At 56.0% G+C, this 27,903-nt stretch overlaps 1 protein-coding gene across 1 annotated transcript in view; it reads left to right on the top strand.

Moving 5' to 3' along the window:
* SLC29A3 (solute carrier family 29 member 3) overlaps positions 1–27,903 on the top strand; it is a 43,902-nt gene that overhangs the window by 11,081 nt on the left and 4,918 nt on the right. The window contains exons 3-5 of the mRNA XM_086679915.1: positions 13,855–13,937; positions 21,260–21,486; positions 25,013–25,175. Coding sequence (XP_086536041.1) covers positions 13,855–13,937; positions 21,260–21,486; positions 25,013–25,175 — 473 coding nt within the window. The remainder of the gene's footprint in view (positions 1–13,854; positions 13,938–21,259; positions 21,487–25,012; positions 25,176–27,903) is intronic.

The raw sequence follows: 27,903 nt of genomic DNA on the forward strand, positions 1-27,903 counted from the left end.
TGTGGTCAAGGAGGGTATGGATTTCCTGGTTTGGTTTTATTTTTGACTCAGGAGAAAGAGCAGCCACTTTGTGTGCTCATGCAAGTGGCCCAGGAGAGAGGGGAAGGCCGGTGCTGAGGAAGAGGAGGACGCACGGTGAGCACGATCCATGAGCGGAGGGCATCGGCTCCGGTGCACGGGGTGGGGGGGGGGGGTCCCAGAAAAGAATGCAGGTGATTCATCCGTAGGAGAGAACGCAGCCAACGATAAAAGGAAATAAAACTGTAGTCGTGACCCATTAGATGGATCTCAGATTCTTCAGTGGCTTGCAGCCTGTAATTTGAAAAACTCTGTTCTACCTGTTTGCCTCGAGCCAGCCATGAGAATGCATTTTGCCCTCATTGGACAGAGGAGGAAAGTGGAAGCAGTAAGTAACTTGCTGATGCCACAGGACTGTGAAGACAAGAGCAGGATTGCATCCCAAGGGTATCTGAGCCTGCATCATGTTTCCTCGTGCCCTTGGCAAATACCCAGATTCCCAGATCCCGCCCCGCTGGCTCCTTCCCCCCCAGGGTGGGCCCGGTGCCCCTGATATATCAGGGAATCACTTCTCCATGCCACATGCTGTTCCTCCAGAAGAATGTAGACGTATCGACATGTTCCTGCAGACCAATCCTAGTGCAACTCGGATCCCTCCAAATGGAAAAAAAAAAAATGCACGGACTCCATTTGGGAATCTGCTATTTAAGAGCAAAATTCCAAAGAATGGTGTTGAAACGCCTTCCTCCCCCCCAAAAGTCTATCGAGGCAGGATTTGATCTCCTGAAGGGGAGATGGCAGAGACAGTCTGGGGCTCCCGCAGGACAGGAACGGACTCCGGGCTTCCTGTGCAGGGCATGGGTGAGTGGCCATCGGGCAGAGAGGGCAGGCCCCTCCCCACAGCCGCCCAGTGGCTTTGGCTAGTGGGATGGCAGCCCTAAACCATTTTTAAAAATTAGAACCAAACGTGAGTCATTTTTTTTATTCCCTTGTCCACCCTCTGATTCTAACTGCAGGCCCAGCCAGCATGCTATTCCCAATAAATATACCTGTGATGGCTTTTTCTTCTGTTTTTAGCTCTCGCTGCGTCCTGCAGAGGGAGAGAAAAAGCCCGACTTGAAACGCTGTCAGTCATGCCTTTGGTGGCCTCGACTTCTCAAATACTCTTCTTATTTTCTCCGAGCGTGCTCGCGGCCTCCACTCCCCACCCACGCCTTGCTCCCTGGCCCCCCTGGGCTATCGATCGCTCCCCACCCCCCCTCCGCCTTCGATTTTATTTCCTCCCGCACTCGTCCTTGGAATCCAGAGGCGATTTCCTCGACAAATTAGAACATGGCCTGGGCCTTAAGTGCTCAAGTGTCTCCTTAACTTGATTGATCATCGTGTGTATCCTGAGAGCGGAGCCAGACCACAGTCTTTGCCTGGTGCCTTCGTTACAGGGATCATCATCTGGAAGGGGTCTCTGGAGGCAGCGAGGGCTGGAGGGTCCCGGCTGGCCTCTCGGGGGGTCCTCTGTGTGTGTTGTTTGTGCACACACCTGAGGCCTGAGCGGCCGTGGTTTCCATCTCCCTGCACACATGTCAGGTGCTGGCTGGGTCTACTCAGGGCTCCCTCTTCTTCCTCTGCCCGGTGGTTGTCCTGGGTTTCCTTCTATGGAGAACAGCTAGAGCACCCCCACATGCCGTATGCCTGGTCCCTCTGCCCCGCTGTCAGTCCTGGGACACTGAGGCCTGTCGGCCCTCGGGGGACTGCAGAAGGGGCCTGATGAGAAGAGGGCTGTGTGGGTAGATGGGGTGTCTTCTTGGAAGGCCTTCTCCTCCTCCTCCTCCTCCTCTTCCTCCTCCTCTTCCTCCTCTTCCTCCTCTTCCTCCTCCTCCTCCTCCTCCTCCTCCTCCTCTTCCTCCTTGCCCTGGCCACGTGGTCAGGCTGCAGAAGAGGAAGGACAGGCCGGCCGGAACATCAGCAGTGACCGAGCCCCGAGTCAGCTCTCACCCCTCAGAGGTCAGGATCGCTTGCACGTGGATTGACGAGGCTCACTGTGTCTCTGGCCCTTCCCTCTATCTGGTTCTGAGTCCTTTCTCTGCCTCCTGAGATTTCAGCCTGAAGGGCGGGTAGGCGAACAGAAAGGATGAAAATCAGAGGCCAGCTTGCCTTGTTGGAGAGCTTGGGAGAGCTTTGGTGGAGGGGTGGGGTGGAAGGCTTGACAGAAGTAATGCTCCCCTCCAGCGGTAGAAAGACCTGAGGTCGGGGAGAGCTGGTTTGGTTTCTTATGCTGTTTCAAATTTGCTGGGTGACTTAGGGCTCTGTTTCCTTACTTAAGAAACCAGGTGGGGGGCACCTGGGTGGCTCAGTTGGTTGAGTGTCTGACTTGGGCTCAGGTCATGATGTCAAGGTTTGTGAGTTCGAGCCCCACGTCGGGCTCTGTGCCGACAGCTCGGAGCCTGGAGTCTGCTACGGATTCTGTGTCTCCCCCTCTTTGTCCCTCCCCTGCTCGCACTGTCTTTCTCTCTCTCAGAAAATAAACATTAAAAAAATAAATAAATAAAAATTTAAAAAAATAAAAATAAAAAAAGAACCGAGGTGGATGTTGGCCAGCTTTTTCTGCAAACGGCCAGATGGTACATAGTGGAGGCTTTGTGGGTCATGTGATCTCTTTTGTAAGCTACTCTGCCCTGTACCACAGATAATCCATAAACAAATGGGCCTGACTGGTTTCTAGTATTTACAAAACTGGAGACGGGCAGATTTGGGGACAGCCGATTGCTGAGCCCTGGACTAGGCGCTCCCTTACAGGTCTTCCCCACTAGTGTTCTGAGATCTGTTATAGAGGCACCCACCCTGGCCTGGGTTCTATTTGGAACGCTGACCGCTGTCTGACGTATCATCTAGTTATTTGTGCATGCATTTGCCAACTCTCCTTGACCAGGCAGTCAGTTCCATGAAAGCAGGAACTTGGGCCGAGTCCCGCGTGCCTAGGATGTCTACTGAGCTCAACCAATACGTGCAGAATGATGACCTCATCTCTAAGGGTTTGCGGAGGGCCCGGCTGGTGCCGGGCCAGCGAGGAGAGGGACCAGGAGGAGGGCCCTCGTCTCAGGATTGTGCGCTGTGATCCCGCACTCAGGGTTTGGACTCACGGCAGGGTCATTGTTTGACCGGCACACTCGGGTGATACCGGAGCAGACAGTCTCCGCTGCCCGACCCGCCGTGTGCTCTACTTAACAACGAGTTGGTCAAGCCTGAAACTTCCGGGTTCCCCTTTGTTTCGTTCTGTCTTCGCGCACCCGGTCTGTCAGCGAGTTTTGCTCATTCCAGCTTCCGAAACGTCTCAAGTGCCTCCGGTTCTCTCCTCCGTGGCCAGCACCCCTGCCTCAGCCTTGCTGGCTGCTGGCCCTCTAAGGTCAATTCCATGGCCATGGAGGCTACAGAGGGGGTCTCTTTGAGATACAAAATAGGCCATCCACTGCGCCAGGTAAGGGCACAAGCTCTGTGGACAGAGGGCTGGGTTGGAGCTGTGTGACTTTGGGCGAGTGCCTGACCTCTCTGAGCCTCAGTTTCCTCATTTGCAATATGAATCTTCCCTCAGAGGGATGCTGTAAGCATTCAGAACAGCAGAGTGCGGGGAGGGCTCTGGGAATGTGTGCCAGGACCAGGTTTCCCAGCTGGTTAGGATCCTGCAGTGGCTTCCTGCTGCACTTAGAATAAGATCCAAACTCCAACCTCTGCCTGTTCGCCCCGCCCCGCCCCGCCCCTGCCTCCAGCTCGGTCTCCCCCTTCTCTCCCTTACTCCCTGTAATCCAGGATCAGCTTGCTTTGTCAGTTGCTTCAACACACCAAACTCACTCCTGCCTTGAGGCCAACCGGATGCTGTTCCCTCTGTCCAGAATGCTTGTCCCCTCACCCCTCGCGTAGCTTATCCTCGGGTCCAAACATCACGCCCCTCAAGAGGTTGTCTCTCACCACCCTCGCCAACATCAGCACCCCCACGAGGCTCTATTATAGCCCCTTACTTGGTTTTTCTGTTTATTGCACTTAATATAACTTATAGTCTCCCCCATCCCCACCCCTTAATTTGCTGTTTACGCTTTTTCTTGCCTCCCTCACTAGAACCTCATGGCATCCTCAGCCTCTAGCACATTTTGGCACACATAAGGTGCCCAGTCGTTACTGTCAAATAAGTGAATGGGCTCTATCTGCCTTCGCTGTTTCCTGAATGAAGAAGTGAATGGATAAACACATAGCCATTGTTACCTGCTGCTCCCCCTGAGTTCAGTCCACCTCACCTGCCGGGTGACCCCTGTTGTGCACGGCACGGATCTTATCAGCGCTGTGCAGAAGCCTTCTTCCATGGCTCCCTAGTTCCTTCTGAGACAAACACCCCTCTTCAGCCTGCTACCTGAGACCATCCGTAGTCTCCCCTCCCTGCCTCCCTCACCTCACATGCCCCGTCATTTAACCAAACTTGAGCCCCCAGGGTGTCCTGGAAGGGGGCCAAGGAGAGGGGCCTGTGTGTTGAAGAGCCTGAGGAGGACTGGGGGGCCAAGGCTCCATACAGGCGCGGGGAGGTAGCCGAGCCCTGCAACGCAGACAAGGGCCAGAGTCGCTCTGGAGTTGGGGAGGCAGAGGGTGGCCAGGCCCAGGGAGAAGCTTGAGCAAGGGGGTGTGGTGGAAACGTGGGGGAGGGCCTGGAGCCCTGGGTGGCAGAGGGGAGTCCGGGGGTGCGGGTGGGAGTGCAAGCCACTGTCCTTTTCTAGGGATGTGGGATCTAGGGACAAGTGATCGACCTGGGGTGGTGAAGGAAAGCAGAGAAACTTTGAGGAGGGCCACTGAGAAATGGAGCCTCGGGAGAGGTGGCTTGGGGTCCTCTTGAAGGTGTGCCTGAAGGCCTGTGATTTGAGAGCTTGGAGCCGGGGCTCAGCAGGCCACCCAGGCGGGATTTGAAAATTGTTGAATTTCAGTGAAAATTGTTCTGGAGGCAGAGACGGATGGATGTAGGCACGGGGCTTGGGACTCCTCGAAGCCGGGAGACAAGAGCGTCCCAAGGCAGGAGTGTGGGACAGAGGAAACTCAACGTGCGGCTCGGGAGGCACCTCTGGTGGCAGAGAGCAGAGGTGGACTGAGCTGCCTCGAAAGAGGAGGAGGAGGGGTGGCCCGGGAGTTCAAGTGCAGAGCGCTGGAGGGAAGGTGTGGCCGTCTCCTGTGGCTGCCGTGACCAGGCGCTCAGATGTGGGCACAGGATTTGCTTCTCACAGTTCTGGCGTCCAGAAGCCCCAAACAAAGAGGCCAGCAGGGCCATGCTTGCCCCCAAAGACTCTAGGAAGAATCTCGCTTGCCTCTTCCAGGCCCTGGGGGCTCCTTGGCACTCCCTGGCTTGTGGCCGTGCGATTCCGGTCTCTGCTCTGTTCACGTGGCTGTGTCTCAGCATCCAATGCCCTCTCCTGCTTATGTGGACACCAGTCATCGCATTTAGGGCTCACCCTGGTCCCGTGTGACCCTATCTTAACTAATTGTATCCACTAAGACTCTGTTTTCCAAATCAGGTCACATGCTGAGGTCCTGGCTAGACATGGGCGCTATTCAACCCATTATAGCCGGGGTGGCCCATGGTATAAGGAGCCTGACCACGCCTTGGTTATGGGTGGGCTGCAAAGAGGCCCCTTTGGAGGAGTCTTTCCCCGGAGCAGTCTGGGAGGGGTAAGGGTAAGCATTGAGGGCATAGGCTGCCTTTCTAAGGAGTTTGTGGCAAAAGGGAAGAGGGACCTGGGGCTGGAGGCAATGAGATCAGACAGGTTGTTTTCCTTAGCTAGATCAGAAGGAGAGCCAGCAGCGAAGGAGAGACGGAAAATGCAGGCAGGGAAGGCAAGTGTTCATGGTGCAGATTTCCTAGAAGTCAGCTGAGGCTCGGGGGAGAAGGTGTGCTCTACAACAGAGGTGGGGGAGGCAGGGAGGCTCATTCCCGAAAATCTCAGCCACTCTGCTTGTCCCCTGGCGGGGATTCCAGAGGAGGTGTAAAAAAGGATCGCGGACTGGGGAGGGCCTCCAGGGTGAGCAAGATTTACAGTGGCCCCGAGGAACCGGGGCCTGGAGGTGATCCATGAGGCCGAGCCTCGGTGGGCTGATGGGGGAACCGAGTACACAGGTCTGTCCTTTGAGTGGCTGGGCCTGTCTGGCCAGCATCTTTCCGGACCTTACCTGTCCGATTCTGACCCAGCTTTGTTCTGCCCTTGGGCCCCTGGATACCCCATCAGGCGTTGGTGGATCCGGGCTCCCGGGTCCCTCACCTCTCTGGGCCCTGAAACTGGCATTGCCCAGCTGCCCCCCCCGCCCCGCCCCTCCGCGCCCCCGTTAGCTTTCCTGGGCCAGTGCCCCCACAGGAACCCAGAGGCAGGAGGCCAGCTGCAGCCCTTGGGGACACCTGCCCTCGGCTCGCTTCGTGGCCGATGCCGGGGCGATGGCGCCTCCCCGCAGCATCCCAGGCCATAGAGCTCGGCCATCCGAAGGCAGCAAGTTTGCAGCAAACTATTCTTGGCTCCAGCCTGCTCGCTGCTGCTAATTTCATGCCCCTGTGATCCAGGTAACGCTTTGCTGCCTCGAGCTGCCACCCCCGGGCCTGAATCGCTTTTTCTCGCCCCGCAGGAGCCAGCTGCCTCTGCCACTGCGCTCTTGAGGTGGGGGCTGCCCGAAGCTGCCTGGGAGCCGCCGGGCGGCCGGGCACCGAGTCAGTCTGCCGCAGCTCGTGACTAATTTGCTGCACTTATTTCAAAGTGCCCAAATAGCATTTAGGGGAGAAGCAGCTTAACCAGGGCCTGCCAGAGATAAACGGACTCATTTCGGGGCCTCCCTGCCCGAAGAAACCTCTTTACCTGGACTCGGAGCCCAGAATTAAATTCTTCCAGAAGAGACGCTTAGCACGGAGCCTCTCGGCGTGGCGGAGGAGGGGGGAAGCGTTCCCCGTCGTAAAATGGGCCTCACATCTGGCCAGCTGGCTCCGATGGGTTTTTAAATTGCGTTTGCCAAACGGCTCTCCCCTTTTCCTGGGGTTCGCAAACTGGGCCGGAGTGGGGACGGATGAAAATGAGTTTCTCATCTCCATCACGAGCGGATCGAGTGCCCTGCACCCAGGCCAGAGCGGCTCCCCCACGCCTAGCTGGCACCGCGGGGCCAGGCTCCGTGCCTGGTCTGGGTTTGGGACCCCACCTCCCCTCAACCCGGGGCGCGGGGTGCTGCCCGAGTTTGCACAGCCAAGAGAGAAGCTGGAAGCCTGCCCGGCTCTTCCCACCTATTATGTCCTCTGTACCATGGTCCGTGCTCCTCAGCGGACCGTGGCCATCCATTTCGGGTGGCTGACAGAAGTGACGGCTCTTCTCTGAAAATGTTTCCTTTTAACTCTGCTCAGAGCCACAGCCCTGTGGAAATGCCCTGGGGAAGGGACCGTTGGGGTTTAAGGAGAAGAGAGTGAACCGCAGAGGGGAGAGGAATCGAACCCCGTCGTTTGCTGGCTTGGGCAGGTCACCCGTGTTTAAGGGCTGGGGCAGAGAGCCGATGCCTCCCTGGTGGCACCTCAACTTCCACGAGCTGGTCCGTGCTCACTGCCGGGAAGACGCATGGGCTGCCCACGCCGGCCACTGGGGCGGCCCGGTGACATGCCTCAATCCCGGGGACATCTGCGAGGCAGGCGGCCGCAGCTAGAGTGGCGAAATATCCCCCCACCCCACCCCTGCCCTGCCTGCATCAGGAGATCTGCCACTCGCCAGGGAGGCGCCTCTGTGCAGGTGATCCCCTCTGTGGGTCTCTGGCTCCGTATCTGTAAAACGGAAGCACATCAGCGCTGCCTTGCTCTTACAAGCTGCGTCAAGAGCAAAGGGCCTGGGGTCCGTGCAGGCCACGTGTGAGCGCTTTTGATCACCTGGCAGTTACCTGGTGCTCCGCAGGGGTTCCGTGTTGCTACTTGGGTTGCCTGACCAGTGCCAAGGATGACTTTTGGTGTTACTGCTGCCAGGGTGCTGAGCCCCCCCCCCCGAGCCCCCAGGTAACTGCAGCATGCAGGGAGATGGTTGAGGGCGGGGAGTTTAGGTTAGATACACAACAAGAAAGATACTCTTTCTTCCTCAGCTGGGCCTCGCCTCCCACGGGCTTGGCGAATTCAGAATGGTGGCGGATGGGGCCACTCCCTGAGCACCCTGAAAGGGGGGAGGGCATGGCGTGCCCTGGTTACATTCCTGCCTCTCCCAGCGTGTTTGGATTCAACGGTTTTGTCTCAGTTCAGCAGATTCCTGTCAATGCCCAGGAAGTCCGTTCCAACAAAGGAACTTCGTGAGTGGCGAGGAAGCATCCCTCCATGCCTTTGCACATGCTGTTCCCTCCTCTTGGAGTGCCATCCCTCCACCAGCAGCCCCTCCTCCCCCCTCTGTCTGGCACACTTCCCCCGGTCTTTCAGGCTACAGTCTGAGAGGGCCTCCTGTGGGAAGCCCTCCGGCCCCTCTTTCTGTCCTCCCACCACATCTCGTGTCCACTGTGCTCAGGCTATAGGATCGTGCCAGGCCACGTGTTCCCAGAGGGCATCAGGCACCCTGTCTTTTCTCTCTTATACACCAAGCCACCAGCACAGTGCGGGGCACACAGGGGTGGCTACATCTTTGGTAAACAAGGGAAGGGGTTGTTAATCTGATCAACAGTGGCCACCCGGCCGGGCTGAGGGCCGTGGGATTTGCCTCTGGGTCTCCTGACGGCTTGGAGAGGCCTTGTCTTCTCATCACGCCCCGCCCTGCTGCATCCACCCACCTTCCGGCCCTGCCTTCTTGCTGAATCAGTTTTCTGCCTGCAGTAACGTGAGCCCTAGACCGATCTCCTTAGGACTTAGGTTTTCCATGGAAACCTATAAACAGGGATGCCGTGGGGCCCCTGGGTGGCTCAGTCAGTTAAGGGTCGGACTTCGGACTTCATGGTTCATGAGTTCGAGCCTCACATTGGGCTCTGTGTTGACAGCTCAGGGCCTGGAGCCTGCTTCGGATTCTGTCTCCCTCTCTCTCTCTGCCCCTCCCCCACTCGTGCTCACTCGCGCTCTCTCTCAAAAATAAACAAACATTTGAAAAACAAAAAACAAAAACAAGGCTGCCATGTTGCACAACTATGAAGAGCTTCATTTATATCATAGCTTCAGGACTGGTGCCTCCTGTGGGTGTGGAAAGCATAGCCTCCGCTGTCACCCGAGGTGGCCTGGTGCCACTGCCCCAGTGTTCTCCTCATTCCTGCACTCCTGCATGGCTGGAGCTGGGCGTTGGGGTCTTTGGGTTCACCCTGTTCATGGTCACGTTCGTCAGTCACGTTGGGGGGCACCTGGTGTGATAAATAACAGAGCCTTTTGAGACAGCTCTTAGGAATCAGTCCCAAGTGCAGGCGAACTATGGCATGAACCATCCCCAGACATCGCATGACATAAGATTGCCCCATGGGATGGAGACGACAGGTTGCTTTGGAGGGGGCAGGCCTGTTACCAATGTTTTTGAACCAGCATTCAAACGTTTTTGCATTTCCTGGGGTAAAATAGGAGACGGTGGCCCCAACATCCCTTGGAAGAAAACGAGATGAACCCAGGAGGGAAATGCCAGCTGCGAGCCTGCAAAGGGCATCATCCAGGATGGAAAGGAGGGCCTTCACTGGGGGATGCTTCTTAGAAAGGAGCCCAAGGCCACACGTTCCATGCGAATGCCATCTCAGGGTGTGCAGTTCTAGGGAAGCAAGAGTGAGGGAAAAGGGAAGTGAGGCAGAGATGAGAGAGCGAAAACGCAGGCCGCAGCATTATTGGGCTGGCCACAGCTTTGCGACGAAACACAGCTGGCTGCTCAGGCGCCCAGCACGCATCCAGAGAAGCCACGTGGGGCCATCGCATTTTTGAACAGTTGGTTGGGGGAGATGAAAGTCAAGAAGTTTATCTCTTGTCTCCTTTCCATTTCCTGCCTCTCACTGGGCACAGCCTGCCTCGCGGGGCTTCGCCTTCCTCGACTTCGGGGAGTGTCGCCTGACCCTTCTCATTGTCACCCGGGGAGCAAGAGCCTCTGGGACGCAGCCTGGCCAGGGCCCGGGCACAGGGATCTCTCCTCAGCAGCCAGCTCCTTCTCTGGGGGCAGCAGTGACAGTGGCTTTATGACCGGGAGGTCAGGTAGCGAGGCAGATGTCCTGAGAGCCAGGCAAGGTGAGCAGATCTGGTGGTGGCCCATGAACTGAGTCCTGTTTCTTGGAATCCGTGCACGCCACCCGCAAAAAGGATCCTAATTTCAGAGGATTTGACAAGGACCTCAGCAAGCATAACCTTTGTCCCCCTCGTGGGCAGACATATTGGTCTTCGTGTCTGGCAAGATCATGCTCAGCTGTCCCTGTTTCCGATGAGACGCTGAGTTTAAACTACAAGAAGCTGGCGGTATTCAGGAAAACCCCGATAGCAGGACCTCAGCTGTCTAAAGCCCTCTTTAATTAGGAATCTATTGCTGTGTAACAAAATACTACACACTTTAGTGGCTGAAAATAACGCATTTATTACCCCACGGTATCTGTGGTCCGGGGGCGGGGCACAGCCCTCGGCTCCGGGTCTCACACGGCCGCCATCAAGGGGGTCACCAGGGTTGTGGTCTCGCTGGAGGCCCGGCTGGAGAAGGATCACTTCCAGGCTTACCTGGATTGTTGGCAGAATGCAATTCCTTGCTGTTGTGGTAGGACTCAGAGCTTCAGTTTCTTGCTGGGTGTTGGCCAGAAGCCTCTCTGAGCAACTAGGGGTCACCTGCAGTTCTTGCCACATGGGGTTCCCCAGAATGGCCACTTGTGCCCTCTAAGCCACCAAGGGAGAGAAGAAAGGAGTCCAACGAGACAGGTGCTACCATGTCGTGTAACATACCCCCATACACACAATCACAGATGTCGGCCCCTTGCTTGGTCAGAAGCAAGTCACAGGTCCCACCCACACTTAGCAGAGGGGATCACGTACAAGGGTGTGAACACAGGAGGCTGGGACTGTGGGGACCATCGGGAGGGTCTGCCCACCACACCTCATTTTGCTAGAACTCTATTCACAGGCAAAAGCAGCAAGTAAGTAACCCCCCCCCCCCCGCCCACATGTTTATATCAGGAACTAAGTTTAAAAAAAAAAAAAAAAACAGCTCCCTGGGGTATGCTGAGTCAACCCACATAACCATCTGCGGTCCCCAATCTGTACCAGTAGACAAATGGCCCAGGGTCAAGTCCATTCTGCCCCTTCTGTGTGCTCTTTGTGAAGCAGAGAAAAGGAGCTCTGTCAACAGAAAGGGAGTCACAAGCCCTACTCGGGTGTCAATATTTAAAACCCTCTCCAACATTAGAAGGATAATTTTCTGCTTAAATATCAACAAACCAGAACGTTCAATTACCTAGAAAATCCCCGTTCCTAAAATGTTCAGGGAACCTGAGCTTGCTTGAAAAAACAAAGACGGAGACTCTGCATCCCATGTGATGGCCGTTTGTAGACTGGCCACGGAGCGAGCAGCCACTGAGTAAAGGGAGCCTCGCCGGGGGCTCGGATTTGGGGCAGGCTTGGCCCCCACCTGCAGCTGTCTCTTCCTCGGGGCCTTTCTCCATGGCTCCCGCCTGCCACCTGCCTGGCCTCACGTAGGCTCAGCCACTGTGTCAAGACGTAATTGACTGAGTGCCTCGGACCAGTCCAGGCTCTACCGAGCCCATCAGGGCAGGAACAATGAGGTAGCACCTCAAAGGAGGAAGGCTATTTCTTAGGCTCATGGTTGATGGACCGCACTAGCTGTGATTATCATTTTAATTGCAAGGCCACCACAACCTGATATTCAGGGTGCAGATTTCAAAGACCGCAAAGCACTCTGCAGGCTTAAAAAGCGACCGTGGAACAATCCGTTGCAGACCAGGAGGAGCTCGTTATGATATCTTTCCTTCTTGGACTCCACGCTGCAGTCAGACTCCCCCAGAAAGGACAGATCTGACCCTCTCTTTCAAGGTTTGACTCCGTTCCCAGCGCTTCGGGGACCTTTCCCCAAACTGGTACTTGTTCCCATTCTCTCTCGTGATCCGCCTTCCCGGTCCCACTCCCCCCACCCGGAACCCCTTATAGAACACATTGCTCCTACCTCTGACTTGGCAAAAAAAAAAACCCACAGAATTCTGACATCTCTTCCTGTGGTGTTTTGAGATGAAAATACCTTCACACTCTATCCGACACTCCCAGTGGGATGCTTCGTTCTTAACGGGCAAGAAGCATGTCTCATTCTCCGTAGTGATCCCTACAGTCGCCACACTTCTTTGCACGTTGGCGAGCTTTTGCACACATTGTCCTTTGTGCTTGGCACATTTGTAACTCAAAATATTTCCTCAGTGAAGTCAATCTGGTGAGCTTTCCAGAGTAGAATACTCACAGCTTCTTTTTAATTTTGTAGAGTAAACAATATACTTCATATAAAGCCCTTGTATTCGGAACACAGTAAACGCTTAACACGTGTAATCTATTACCACGGTTCAGAACCCATGATCGTTACCAACCTGGGGTCCGTGGTGGAACATACAACAACCAAAGCCAAGATCTGTCAGCCTTTTCTAATTTTTTTTAAGACAGGTATATTGAGAGATACCAGATACACAGTAAAATCTACTCTGATGAGTGGACAGTTCTCTGAGTTTCGAAAAACGCTTACAGTTGGGGTGCCTAAGTGGCTCAGTCAGTTAAGTGTCCGACTCGTGATCTCGGCTCAGGTTGTGATCTCATAGTTCATGAGTTTAAGCCCCGAGTCAGGTTCTGTGCTGATAGCGTGGAGCCTGCTTGGAGTTCTCTCTACCTCCCTCTCTCTGCCCCTACCCCACTCGTGCTCATTCTCGCTCTCCCTCTCTCTCAAAATAAATAAATAAACTTAACAAAAATTAAACACACACACACAGTTGCCCTACAGCCTTCATAATCAGGATTTCTTTGTCGTGTGGTCTCATGTACAGTTCGTCTAGAATAACCCAGAACTGCTTCTAGAAAAATGCCCTTTGTCCTCATCTTGGCCAGTCTAGGAGCCATTTTCCAAAATGGCTTTGACCTTGGATAGCAGCTCTATTGAGGAAGCAAATCCAGAGTTGGAACAAAGTTTCCCTACAGGGATCAGTCTTGGTGTATGTCTTTTTTTTTTTTTTTAAACTAACTTTTTAATGTTTATTTTGAGAGAGACCGACAGAGAGCGTGCTTAGCAAGGAGCCCGATGCAGGGCTCGATCCCACGACTGTGAGATGATGACCTGGACCTAAGTCAAGAGTCCGACGCTTAACCGACTGAGCCACCCAGGCACCCCAGGGTTGGTGTATTTCTCACAGGCCTGACTTGGTTGCAGGAACATGAGAATGTGGCTGGGTCACAACACGCATTTGGATAACTGAAATTTGGCAGTGGGCAAAGAAGGCCGGTGGGGCACAGTCTTTCTGTGTATACGTGCTCACAATTGAGTCCTGTCCCCATTGCCTCCCCTGTGGATGGACACGTAGAATAGGTGGGAGTGGAAAACAAAAAAAGAATAGGTGGGAGTGTGGGCTGCAGAGCATTGGGCGGCCTGAGGGCAGGGACAATGTCTTATCCTAACTTGTGTCCCCAGCACTTAGCACAGCTTATGTAGGCGTCTGTTGTGTGACCGAGTAAGTGGTCCTAGGTCGTAAAGAGGTGGGCCCATGCCGTCTTGGGCTAGACTTATCCATCAGTCGTATCTGAAGACAGTGGGGAGAAGCCCCCCAGGAGGGCCCTGGCTCCGCTCTCGAGTGGGGCCCTCCCGTCCCTCCCAGGTGACATCAGCAGCCTCCTCGCTTCTGTGCTTGCAGAACTACTTTGAGAGCTACCTGACCGTTGCCTCCACCGTTTCCTCCGTGCTGTGCCTCATGGCGAACTTCCTGCTCGTCAACAGGTAGGCCACTTCCTTTCTCTGCCAGCCCCTGACCCTCACCTCCTTGCGTCTCCACTTGCCTTTCGTTCACAGCGGCTGCTTTTCTGCCGGCTTCAAGGGCAGCGGCCTAAGTAGGAGGCAGGCAGCCCACACTCCTCCGTAACGGTGGAGAAGTCAGATCCGTGACCTCCCGATGGGATGCCCAGCTGGGGAGCTGGTCTTTCACTTCCCAGCCACACGCCGTGGCATGGTGTCAGCAGCCAGCAGGAGGCATGTGGGGACGTGGGTCTTCCTCCTTTCCCTCTCATGGGAGCCTGTCAACAGCTACCTGGGCCGCAGACTTAGCAACCAAAGGACAGCATGTAGATGGCGGCGGGGGGTTGGGAGGGGCTGGGGAACAAGGGAGGCTGGTTTCCCAAGCATTTCTGAGACCCGTGGGAAGTTGAGAGGCTGGCACCCCCCAATCGTGGCTCTCGCTCTGGGGGAATGGGTCACCGGCTCACGTGTTGACCACTCGCAGAGGGTCAGTGGGGAACGTCTGACACTGTGTTAGAGTGGGGGCCGGGAGAGAGCTGTGGAGGAAGGACTGATTTAGGAAGTAGCCAGGCAAGTTAGCATGGCCCTTAGTCCCACTGGGGGACTATTGCCATCCACTGTCATTTAGGTTCACAAGAGCAACAGCCCTAGCTACTCTGCCTATGTTGCCCCTGAGTTACCACCAGAGACCTGGGCTTCTCTGGGCACAGCCTACTGAAACCTTAGCTCACCGATGGCCAATCAGTTTCATTCAGTGCAGCCACATTTATCGTGACTGCCTGGATCTCGGGTGGAACAGGACGCTGAGGCAGGTCCGGCCGCAGGGAGTGTGCTGCGATTGATTGGTGATGTCTGCTCCGCGCATGGGAGGAGAGAGGGCAGCACGTGTGCCTCACGTGTGCTAAGCCTGGATAGACCGGTCTCTCCAAACATAAGCTATGGGGCTGTTCCAATCCCCTGTCATTGCGCTAAAATGACCCCGAAGCACCGTGATTTAAGACCGTAACAGTGGTTAGTATCGCTCAGGATCTGGGAGTCATCAGGCTCAGTTGGGAGCTCTGGCTTTGTGTCTCTCATGTGGTTGCAGACAGCTGGGCTGGAGCTGCTGGGCCTTCGCCGGCCCCTGTCTCCTTCTCCTCTCCCCTCCCCTCCCCTCCCCTCCCTTCCCCTCCCCTCCCCTCCCCTCCCGTGGTCTCTTGCAAGTTGGCCTCAGGCAGGAGGATTTTTCATGGTGTGGCTAAAGAGCAGGTGCTCCAAGAGAGCAAGGCAGAAGCTACAAGGTCTCTGTAGCCTCATGGTGGCACTGACGCTGAACTCAGCCGGTCAAGGCACTCACCAAGCCCACTTGGTTTCAAGGGGACACGGACCCGCCTGTCGAGAGAAGGAAAGTGAAAGGATTTGCAACCATTTTACAACCAAGGTGCAGGCTGTAAGAGCCAGAAGCAGAATGGGGTCCAGATGGCCTGAGGGCTTTGCAACCCCAATCATAAACCAGCTGACCCTTAACCTGCCTCCTTGTGCCTTCCCCTGGTGCACAGGGCTACCCTCAGTGTCCTCAAAGGTGGGGTGCCGCCTCCAGAGGACCCCCCCCGCCCCGCTTCCAGGAGGAGGGAGAGGAATGGAGCTCAGAGCAGGGCCACGTGTCCCCTCAGCATTGCCAGCCCCTGGAGGGAAGAGCTGTGTCTTTGGCAGAGGCTCACCGGAGGGAAAGCAGGAAGAAAGGAAGGGGACACAAAGGGAGGAGGAGGATGAAGAGGGGGTGACAGCCGTGGTGGAGAGCCCCTGGGTCTCTCACTACTCCCTCCTTTTCAGGACTCTAGTGATCCTCTCTGTCCACTCGCCTGGCTGGCCCTAGGGATGCGGTTTTGTCCAGCAGGGATAGCCCAGGCTCGTACAAGTGACAGATCTGGAGTCATTGTCTGAACTATAACAAAGGGTTGATACCTGGTGACACACAGCGACCCGGGAGGGAGGCCATGACATTAGCCACTTTTCAGGTGAAAGTCAAGAGATGTACCCAAGACCACAGGACCAGTAAGGGATGGCCCAAGCTGGCATCGTACCTGGGAGTGCCTCCTCTGTGGTCGTGAGGTCTAGCAGGCCAGAAGCCAGCCCGGGACAGGGGTCAGCAGTGGTGTCAGGGGCCAGCTGTGACAGGGATCTAGGAGAGTAATCTCTAATAAGAGGAGTTAGCACTTTTTTTTTTTAACTTGTATTCAACTTTGAGAGACAGAGACAGAGTGCAAGCAGGGAGAGGCAGAGAGAGAGGGAGACACAGAATCCGAAGCGGGCTCCAGGCTCTGAGCTGTCAGCACAGAGCCCGACGTGCGGCTAGAACCCACAAACTGTGAGATCGTGACCCGAGCCGAAGTCAGATGCTCAACCGACTGAGTCGCCCAGGCGCCCCGAGCATTATCTCCTTTAATCCTTACAACAGTCCGAGAGCTGGAAACTTGTTACCTTGTTTTATAGATGGGAAGCAGGCTCACGGAGGTCACATGGCCATTAGCAGGGTGAAGCCAGATGAGAACTGGGACCCTTCTCGCCCTACACCTGTACCTGGAACCCCTGGACCACTTGCCTCCTAGTTTGCCGGCCCCTCCCTACAGCCAGAGATGCACCGCAGACCCGGAAGGAAGGAGGTGGTGAAGAAGGTCTAGGTCTGTGTGTAGCGGGGACAGTGGATGGCCAAGGCAGCCACCCTCCCGAGGTCAGGCAGGGAGCTGGCTCTGAAGGCTTGGCGTTACAGGGCACCCTCCAGAAGGTCCAGCCCACCCCAGGACCTGCCCTTGCCCCTCTCCTGCCTCCAGCAGAAGGGCGAGGGCAGTGTGGGGAATGCTCACAGGCCTCCGTCTGTTTCTGGGTTGTGGGAAGATGGTTTGGGGCTAAGCTGTTTTTTATTTAATGTGCGAGATTGAAATGTCTCCTTTCTTCCCCTCCTGGAGAACCCTGGCTTTCTCTGACTGGCTCATCCATAATCTCCAAGTGTTTTATTATGTTAAATCTGCAGCATCATAAATACTTATGAGGAGGATTTACATTTGAGAGACTTATGAAGAAATCAGTCCCCTGGGGTGCTGAGCCCTCATGAGCAAGGGGGTGGGGAGCTGGCAGCCCTCTCAAAGAATCTCATATTAACATGGCCTGCCCCAGGGTCCCGGGGCTAAAGCAGTCATCTTGGCTATCCCCCCGTCCGAGAGCAGAACCACGGACTCCGGGGCAACATTTGCCTGGACTTTCCCCACAATCCTAACGGCATCGCCGTCCCCTGGGCCACGCTCCCTGCCGAAGTGGAAGAAGCAGGGTGAAGCCAGCCTGTCCCCCCCCTTAGTGCCTGTGGGGTGGGCTTCTTGCCATAAAGCTTTATGGGCATTGAAAATAGCCCCAGGCAAGATCCCTGAGGTCCTGGGGCCCAGGGATCAGGGATCAGGAGGAGAAAGGGTCCTGCGGCAGGTAATTCGCAGGCAAGGAGGAAGCCTGTGCAGGTGAGGGGCCTGTGGGGGCAGCAGAGCGGAGCAGGGAACTGCATTGCTCTTGTCCTGAATTTGGCGTTTACCTCCTCGTCTCCCACTCTTCCCTCGGCTGCCCGCCCCCGGGGGTGCTGGGTGAGAAGCCCCCCCAGCTCTCTCCAAAGCAACCTTCCCGTTGGGGCAACTAATTACTTTGCTGTGGCAGGCCCCAGAAGCTCCCGTGGTGCCATCAGCATTCCTGGGGTGGACTTCGTCTTAGGCCGGGTCTGGGAGGAGGTGGTTAGAGGCAGAGGCCGCTCTCCGAGGCTGGCTTCAAGGGCTGCGAGTGCTCCCAGGGGTCTCCCTGCTATGCTGAGGGGGTCAAGAAGCAGAGAGCGACGGGGGGTTAGGCCCAGCGTGAGAGCCTCCTTGCACTGCCCGTAGCCCTTGCCTGCCTGTGCATTCACTAGATGCTCACCGGTGCCTCCCGGGCCCTGTGCCCACCCTGGGCCAGTGGGAGAACAAGATGGGCCACTGTCCTCCTCATGTCTCCCAGGCTGTCCTGGGCCTTCTTCCTGCCCCAAGGATCATGTTAAAGCTTTTTGGCATCGGTCCGCAGCCTCTCTCTCCACTTGATTTCCTTAACATTTATAACCGTAAACTGGAACATTATGTTGAACCAGGCTGTGTGCCCTTGCTAGCTCTTATCTTTGGGGTGTTGGGGCAGTTCCAGTTGCTGGGAGAGGGTGGGGGGCACGGTGTGACAAGGCCGAATGTGTGGAACTACCCCAAGCATCAGAGGTAAGGCCTGACCACAGCCTCCAGGGCACCTGGTGTGCACTTACACCCAATTCTCTGGGCCCCCAGGGGCCCAAGTGCCCCATCTGCTGCCCATCAGCTCCTGCCCAGGGTGAGGCCCCTGCAGACCCTGGGAAGATGCATCCTGGTTTGGGGTTCCCCAGGAGCAGCCCCTGGAACAGGGATTTAAGTGAGAGGAGTTTACTTGGGAAGTAGAGGTAGAAGAATGGAGAAAAGGGATAGAAGGAGAAGGCTGCTAACACAGGATGCCTATCAAACCAGCTCCCATAGAGAGTGACCCAGCTGGACCCGGGGACTCTGGGAGCCAGTGTGGAGCACACACCTGAGGGGGAGGGAGCTGGGGTGTTTATCCACCCACTTCCCCATCATTGGTTGAAAGCTGCTCTTGGGGCGTGTTAATTACCTGTCACTTGCAGCCTGCTTCCTGGTAGAGGCAGGGCATAGGGGTGGAGCATCTAACCATGCTCCTCCCCAGCTAGCAACCCTGAGGTGCCTCTTTGGTGCTAGTTGGCATTCTTGGTAATAAACAGTAGTGACCCGAAAAGGGATCACATTGTCGGATCTAGGAGATTGCGTACGTCCCCAGGGCTCTCCTTCTCTTGCACCATCCCTGGGCTCTGTGTGTGTGTCTGCCTGGCTTCATCCCAAATGTGATCTCTCTCCGTGCAGCCGGCCAGGTGGCAACCAGCAGCCCCCAACACGGTCATGGCAGAGAGTGAACTTCTCTCCACCTTTCAGTCCTGGGGAGGACCGGCTGACCCTGCCTAGCGCACGCAGTGCCTAACCCAGTGCAGCGACCGGTGGCATGGGACGCTCCAGTCACCCCAGACCCACTCATCACGTGGGTGATCATCATTTGTGGCTGGGTCAGTGTGGACAATATGGCGGGCCACCTCTCCAGAACAACTTGGCACACAGGGAAGAGGGTTCTTCTTTTTTTTTAATGTTTATTTATTTTTGCGAGAGACAGAGACAGAGTGTGAGCGGGGGAGGGGCAGAGAGAAAGGGAGACAGAATCTGGAACAGGCTCCAGGCTCCGAGCTGTCAGCACAGAGCCCGACGCGGGGCTCGAACTCACAGACCGTGAGATCATGACCTGAGCCGAAGTTGGATGCTCAACCGACTGAGCCACCCAGGCTCCCCAGGAAGAGTGTTCTTTGGGTAAAGGGATGCTGGCAGACAAAGCCTGCACTCCAACTCTATACCCTACTCTGGAGATCAAGTCTTGGCACTTAGCAGGGAGGCAAGACCCTCCAGGATAGGGCTCTGCTTCTCTCCAGCCTCTGCCCCCAATCTCACCTGCACCCAGAGGCCACTTCAGTTCCCTGAACGTGCCGTGCTCTCTCTCTCACAAGACGCGTGTGCTCACAGCCCGACACACCTTACACTCCAGCTTAGCACCTGCCAAAAGACTGTGTGACACCCAGGGTGGGTTTGGTGCCCCCTTGGACGTGCCCAGGATGCCCTGTGGCCCTCCCGATGGAGCACTGACCCTTGTCTGTCCTGTGTCTGTCCCACACAGCACAGCGCTTGACACACAGTAGTTGCCCAACACACATTTGTGGAATGAACACACCAGAGAGAAGGTGTGTTAACAGAGCTTCAGCAGACCCGGGTCCTCATCCTCGCTCCCCACGGACTCACGCCGCAACCTTGAACTGCCTGTTGGCTTTCTCAGGCTCCCCTCTGCCCCTTACAAAGCAGAGGCAGCACCTGCTCTCCCTCCAGCGAGGATCAGAACGAGGATCAGAAAAAACTCAAGTTAGCCTGGGGCCACGAAAGCACTTTGAAAAATCCTTGCTTCTCGTGCTCATCATTTCACACCTATTTATGTACATATATATGTATTTTTTTTTCTTTTTACCTTTCAGGTCTTTCTTTTTTATTAAAAAAAAAAAAAAGAAAAATACCCGTGTATAACTAATCTGGCTTTTCTCCCAGCCCCTCACCCACTGGTTAGCGGGAAAATTAAGCAAACATCCAATCCGGCTTAAAGCTTAGTCTAATCTGATGATTTAAACAGCCCCTTTAGATGATATACTCCCTGGAATAAAAATGTGCAGTTTCTTAGAGAGCCAGCCTTCTCTGCTTCTCCCTTCAGGGCAGTGTCTGGGCAGATGGGGGCTGGGAGGAGTGTATACCCTACTCAGTTGGGGGTCCGCCCTGGGTGCAGGAGCCTGGCATCAGTGGCTGCCCGTGACAACTGAGACCATCCCAGGAGAATCCTTCAGTTCTGGACCACCCGTATTTCCTTCCTTCCGGGGACGTGGTAGAGTGTCATTCTGAGAGCGCAGACTAGAGCCAGACCTCCTGGGGTCTCAGCCCAGTGACGTGGAGCAAGTTCTTCAGCATCTCTGACCTCAGTTTCCTTCCCTGTCTGTGCAGGAGAGGAGAGAGAGCCTGTCTTATGGGGCTGGCGTGATTCAGCAAGCCAGCACATAGAAAACATTTCGAAGAGTACTTAGCACAAATTAAGTACTCACTGGGTGATTGCTGTATGAGGATGATGATTTTTCTGCCCTTCCCCCTCCTCCCCCCCCCCCCCCCCCCCCCCCGCTGCTAAGTTCTGGGAGAGGGAAGCCCAGAGGGTGGTTGCTCCGTGGAAACATTAGACAGAGCCGGTGGGGGCTCAGCCCTGTCGTGGGGGAGCGGGGACTTGCCTCGAGAGCCCCCATGTCCTCCTGTCCTTGGACCTCACAGCAAGATGAAAAGAAGCAAGATGACAAGGAGCATCTTCCCTGAGCTGATACTTGCCCTTGAACTCTGCACCCTCCCCTCTGCAGAGCCTCCCTTCGGGTGGATCCGTTCTCCTCCCTGCTATGCAGACGCAGAGGCCAAAACCAGAGCAATTGAGTCACTGACCCAAGGCCACAAGCCAGTGAGCCAGAAAGGCAGGATTCAGGCCCAGGCCTCCAGGCTGCAGAGTGGGCCGTCCCAGCCACTGAGCTCACCTGCTTCCCTTGAGAACCTTCGCCAACCCTGGTCTGGCGTGGGAGGCCCCGAGGGGATCTCTGACCGCTTCTGGCATCCCCACTCCAGGGTTCCGATTCGTGTCCGTGTGCTGGCCTCATTGACCGTCATGCTGGCCGTCTTCTTGCTGATGACCGTGCTAGTGAAGGTGGACACCTCGTCCTGGACCAGTGGCTTCTTTGCTGTCACCATTGTCTGCATGGCAATCCTCAGCGGCACGTCCACTGTCTTCAGTAGCACTGTCTTCGGCATGACTGGCTCCTTCCCCATGAGGAATTCTCAGGCACTGATATCAGGTGAGAGCTGGGCTCCGGGCATCGGATGAAGTCGGGCCCCCTGGGAGTCACGCGGTGGTGGTGGTGGTGGGGGGGGAGGCAGAGGGGAGCATGCAGTGGTCCTTCCAGAAAAGGAAACGACTGTTAGCTGTGTGTCCACTATCTGGTACTGAGTAACAAAGCACCCCAAAACTTAGTGGCTTCAAACACTAACGGTCATTTCTTTGGCCCACACATCTGTGATCTGGGCAGGAGTCGGCGGGGACGGCGGTGGGCTTCCCCGAGGCATGGTGCCTGCTGGGTCTCTAGAGTGAGCATCCCCGGAGACCCAGGCAGAAGCATCATTTCCTTTCATGACTTAGACGAGGAAGCCATTTAGGGCCACGTCTACCGTAGCCACGAGCCCACCTGGATTTGAGGGGAGAGGACACAGACCCACGTGTGACAGTGGGACAACATGAAAATCATCCTGTAAGGAGAGCAGGCGGGAGGAAGCCAGTTTCAGCCAATTTTGGCAAGAATGTGTGCCTACCAAGCGCCACCTCCTGGGACCGCATCCCTTCCTCCCCTTCCTCCCTGTCCCTGCGCCTTCTGTCCCCTTCCGTCTTTCCTCTTCCTTCCTCTTAGCTCCTCCCCCTTTTCTTCCTTTCTCATTTTATAGAAGACCTATGTGCCAGGGATTCACAGATGAACGAGACCCAGCCTCTCAGCAGCCGATAGATAGCCTGCCTAGCAAATAAACACCTCCATTAACCTTGAACTCTGGCATCCTTTGGGGACGCAGACGTGTGACTCGGGCCAACCCCTCTGGCTGAACTTTGATGCTGATCCTAAGCCTGGTGTCCAGGCCTCGGCAGCTCTGCTCCCTCGCTCAGATGTCCCAACAAGATAAAAAGGAGGTGGGTCAGTAAGAATCTGTGCTTTTGCAGAAGATACCATCCCTTAAGGCAGAACCAGGGGCCCAGCTGCCCTGTTCGGTGTCTGGGCACGTCCCTGTTGTGTGAGGGAATGCCGTAAGCATTTGCCCACCCGAGAAGGATTTCACGAAGAATCTGCTCTGTGTCCACTAATTAATCATGCCAGGCTGTACGTGGCAGGGATGACAAATACCCTGCACAAGTGTGCCCATGCCAGTGCCAGACATCACTAATAGATCCGCACCTTGCCTCCTGAGCCTCTGAGCCCTTCTCAACTCACCCACTAGAGGTGTTCATATCACCAGATCGGAGTTCAGACGTGAGCTCAAGTCTGTTTGCCATTTTCGCCATCAGATTAGGCTTTTGGCTGTATCCCGGGAAATCCTGGGGCCTAAAGGAAAATAAAGGAGACCCGTTGCCAGGTCTTTCTTTCTTTCTTTCTTTCTTTCTTTCTTTCTTTCTTTCTTTCCTTCCTTCTTTCTTTTTAATGTTTATTTATTATTTTTGAAAGAGAGAGAGAAAGAGAGCACAAGCCAGGGAGGGGTCAGAGAGAGAGGGAGACACAGAATCTGCAGCAGGCTCCAGGCTCCGAGCTGTCAGCACAGAGCCCTACACAGGGCTGGAACTCAGGAACCACGAGATCATGACCTGAGCTGAGCCAAAGTCGGATGCCACCCAGGAGTCCCTATTCTAAGTTTCTGGAATACAATCGATAAGCCCCTAGCAGTGCTTCAAGAAGGACCCGCCTAGCCTGAGGGAAATGGCCCTGATCGTTGGATGTAATCTCTTCTGTCACCAGAGTCTCCGAAAGGAGTCCTTGTCCCCTCCTCTCCCTCCATCCTGCAAGGGGCCTTTCAGGTACAGCTGGCCACCTGTGAATCTTCTAGAAAAGGGGACTCTCCTATGAATTTTTCAGAAAGCCCGTTTTTGAAAAAGTGGAGAATTCTGGTACACAGGCTTCAGTATTAATTACCCTGGGCCCTAAGCCAGTATCATCACTCTGTGGCGCCCCCATCGGGTGTCCCTCCCCCTGGAAAATCGGAGGTGGCCCCGTCTCCCAGAGACCCCCCACCCCCACCCCACCGGCCCCCATCGCTTTTCGTCCAGAGGAGCCCATCTGTGAATTCTGTGTGTGTTGGCATCTGAGGAACAATTCATTTGTTTTGGACTGGTGTTTTTCTTAAACCCCTCATTTGCATGTATTTCCATAACTGATGAGATAAAAGGAGGGAGTCATGAAAGATGAGCTCCCCGAGGCCTGGTTTGTTGTTGATGATAATATTGTAAATTCCCTACAAGTTGGGGAGAGAGAGGGAAATCAATAGGCAGTGATGTTAAGATCTCTTCCTCAGGGCAGCCGGGAAGTGTCTTACTGAAGTTTAGCTCCATTTCTTACAAAACACCCAGGTGGGGATTACAGCTTCTCGGAAGTTGGCTCCCTCTTGGCAAGGGGTTTACCCTGTTGTTGCCGCTTTGATGTAGGAGGGACAGGAAATGGCCGAACGCTTAACTGGGAATCGGAGAGGATTGATAGGGCGTTTCTGTGTGCCAGGCACCCTTCTGAATGCTTTATGTGTAGTAACCCTTTTTATCTTCACCACAGCCCTCTGAGGTGGGTATGAGTAGCATCCCCATTTTACAGATGAGGAAATGGAGGCACAGAGAGGTTCAGTGACTTACTGGAGGCCACGCCGCCAGAAGCGGGAGAACCGGTATTGGGCTCAGGTGTTCCGGTTCCAGAGTCTGAGCTCTTCATGACTGTGCTAGCTTTCGTTTCTTTGCAATCCTTTTAAATCCCAGTCTCTGGGGGCGCCTGGGTGGCGCAGTCGGTTAAGCGTCCGCCTTCAGCCAGGTCACGATCTCGCGGTCCGTGAGTTCGAGCCCCGCGTCAGGCTCTGGGCTGATGGCTCAGAGCCTGGAGCCTGTTTCCGATTCTGTGTCTCCCTCTCTCTCTGCCCCTCCCCCGTTCATGCTCTGTCTCTCTCTATCCCAAAAATAAATAAACGTTGAAAAAAAAAAAATTTAAATCCCAGTCTCTGGCCCACCCAGGCTAAGAAGGCTCACCCTGAGGCTAGGGAGAAAGGGTCGTCCGTCAGGGCAATGGGCTGTTCCCTGCAGAGCCACAGAGGTGTACGGGCAGAGTGTGGGCGAGGCCCTACACTGTCCCTCCCCACTCCTGCTCTGTGCAACAGTGGGCGGGAAAGTGCCCCCTGATCAGAGCTGTGTGGCAATGACAGAGCAGCCCGTGCCCACGCCGACCGGCTTGCTGTTTGCGTTTTGCACCGAAGCACCTTCCTGCCTCCTTGAGAATCCGTATCCCGATCCCCTGTTGTGGGCAGACTCATCCATTCAGCCAGGCGGTGCAACATACCCACCAGCCCTCCCGTGATGGATAGGACGAGTATTAGCCCCATTTTACAGACTGACAAGCCATCTGCCCGGGAGCCTGACACCCCACACGGTCATAGGGTGGGTGCTCAGGCCACCCGCACTCGGATCCTGGGAGAGGCCGCAGCCGGCTCTCAGCAGGGGGAGTTTTTTTATCTTGGTTCCTTTAAGCCTGAGCAGAGAGGGGCCGGGCCCGGGCCCGGGAGGGTGGACCCACGCCGACCTTCTCGTGCTTTCTACAGGAGGAGCCATGGGGGGCACCATCAGTGCCGTGGCCCTGCTGGTGGACCTGGCCGCGTCCAGCGAGGTGACGGACAGCACTCTGGCCTTCTTCCTGACCGCGGACGTGTTCCTGGGGCTGTGCGTGGGGCTCTGCCTGCTGCTGCCGCGGCTGGACTACGCCAGGTGAGGCCCGCCCGCCTGTGCCCGCGCCTTCCTCTCGGGCCCGGCTTCCGCCTTTCAGTGATGCGCTTGCGGTCTTCCGCCCTCCGAGTGGGTGTCCGCTTTGTTTTCTCTTCCTGCCCGCCGCCCCGCTGGGGTGGGAGCCTCCCCCCCCCCCCCCCGCCCCGAGGGCAGAGACAGTGTGGGTTTCGCGCGGTGCCGCACCCTGGAGCCCCGAGCTCTCCCCGGCTCGTACTTGTCCCATCCATCGGCCGGGCCAGTGGATCCGGGCGGTGGGCTTTGCGCTGCCCCCCGCCTCCCCGCCCGGCCGGGGTCTGCCACGTTTCGGACGGGGATGCCAGGCGGCGGGAGTGGGACCGAGGGGAGATCACGATGAAAACCAGCTCCGTTCGCCCAGCGCCCGCGCTGGCTTCTGCCCTGTGCTGGGCCCGGCCTGACGGGCCATCTCTCATCTGGGGCTCACGCACCTGTTCCTCGTAGGGTGAGGCACTACGCTTTATCACGACCGTCCCCATTCGCACACGAGAAACCTGGCTCCCAGGGGCTGAATTTCTTGCCCGAGGCCCACAGCCGGCCAGCAGCAGAAGCAGGACTCAACCCCGACTCCAAACCTGCGTTCTATCCTCTGTCTTCCCAGGCCTCTCTCCACCCTGCGGCACCTCTCTCCTTACTTCCGTCCTTCTCACGCTTTCTCTCTCTCTTTCCCCCTTTTTGTTTTCTTTCTCAAGTCCCAACTTAATTTATTTGTTTGTTTATTTAAGAGAGGGAAAGCGTACTCACAAGCGAGAGAAGGGGGATAGAGGGGGCGGGGGGAGAGAATCACAAGCAGGCTCCACAGTCCGTGTAGAGCCTGACACGGGGCTCGATCCCACCACCTTGGGATCATGACCTGAGCCCAGATCAAGAGTCAGATGCTCAACCGACTGAGCCACCCAGGCGTCCCTCCTCCTCTTTCTTGCTTGCTTCCTGCTGTTCTTTTAAAAACAACCCTTAACTCGGCTTTTTTTCTCGGCTTTTTTTCTCGGCTTTTATGCTTTTCAAGGCATCTTCATGTAGGAGATGGCAGGAATTGTCTAGCCCATTCTCTAGGTGAAGAAACCGAGGCAGCGAAGGCTGGGGGAGCAGCCGGTGGCCCCACGGTGTGGGAACTGGCAGAGCCCTTCCACAGGACCCCATTTGGTGTGGCGGCACTGAGCTAAGCAGTTTACACGCGTTTCTTTTCTTCGTTCATCGTGTGCGACAACTGCGTGCCGCCGTGACTGCCCTCCCCCATTTCACAGATGAGTAAACTGAGGCTTTGGCAAGTTAACAGAGATGCCCGGGTTGCCCACCTGGTGGGTCACAGGCTGGGATTTGAACCCGGATTTGTTTCCACAGCTGCGCCCTTTGCGCCACATCATGCCGCATCCCCGGCTTGTGACTGCGAGGGTCTTTCGCACGCCTTCCTCCTGTCCCGTTGAGAAAGTCTCCTCGGTGACCCCCAGGGCCCCCTGCCTTCACCAGAGTCTGCCGAGGCACATGTTTCTTTCTCCAGTTGGAGGACCGGTATCACTTCAGCAGGGCTCAGTGGCCTCCCGGGGATGAATGGGGACCGAGCGCCCCCACACTGGGTGTCCCAGGTGGCCACGGACCCATGAGCCTACCCACCCCCTCCGCAGCACCTTCAGGGCCCTTCATCAGAAGTTGCCTAGCTGTGCTGCACGGCACCGTCCCTGTGATCCCTGAGGTCTGGCTGTTCACTGTCCCCAACACCACACACACTGCCTGATACCTCGTTGCTGCTTCGAGTCACAGAGTGGACAGAAGGCAGGAGCCTCCCAGGGCCCCTGCTCTTTGCCTGTGTCCTGTTTCACGGTGCTTCACCCGGGTCTGTTTCCATTGCGGTGGCCAGGCTTCCCCGTTTGCCCGGGACGGAAGGGGTTCCCACGATGAGGGGCTTTCGGTGCTAAAACCAGGGCAGTCTCAGCAGAGACAGTGGGTCACCCTCGTTTCCAGTCTCACGTGGGCAGGCCAAAATCCTTTCCAGCTGAGCCTGTGAGACAGGGAACGCCCAAGGGCTACGCCGCCCCGTGGAAGCTTCTCTTTCTTTGCTGACTAAAACTTTGGTCAAGACTTCTGGGTTGACAGAAGCGCATCTGAGGAGGGGGCTTTGGAGACACCGGTGCTCCTGGAGCTGCTCAGACTAACTCGTAGTTAAAAGGGAGCCCATGGGTGCTGCCCCAGGAGGAACGGAGCCGCAGGGCCGTGTGGGAGACTGCTGGCTGGGGGAGGGGGCACATGAGACAGATCTGAAAGAACTTAATGAGGAAGGGCTTTGGCCAGGGGAACTTGGCGTGGACCTTCCCCGGAACGGACTTAAGGCTGGGACCTGCTGCTGAGTAGAGGGGGAAGTCAGAAAACTCCTTTCCCTAAATAGTGGTTGTGAAACAAGACAGAGTTCAAGGCCGCAGTGCCCAGCTCAGCACCGCATGGAAATGTGACTCGGAGGAGGAACCGTCCCGCCAACTCGCTTGTCATCTGTAGGCACTTAGGATGGGTGGACCCGCAGGACGCTCGGAAGCTCATGGCTGCAGCGCTCCTCCTGCTACGGAGGAGGAAACTGAGCCCAGAGAGGGGAGTACCTGGCCTAAGGTCACATGGGGAGAGAGAAGTAGGGCTGAAACCAAAGCCAGCCGCCACCAAGCCACCCACCAAACTACCGCTTTCCCAACCCCACCCCAGGCCTTCGGTC

This window comes from Puma concolor, chromosome D2 (genome assembly GCF_028749965.1).
Source record: "Puma concolor isolate L17-30 chromosome D2, mPumCon1.1.hap2, whole genome shotgun sequence".
NCBI classification, from domain to species: domain Eukaryota; kingdom Metazoa; phylum Chordata; class Mammalia; order Carnivora; family Felidae; genus Puma; species Puma concolor.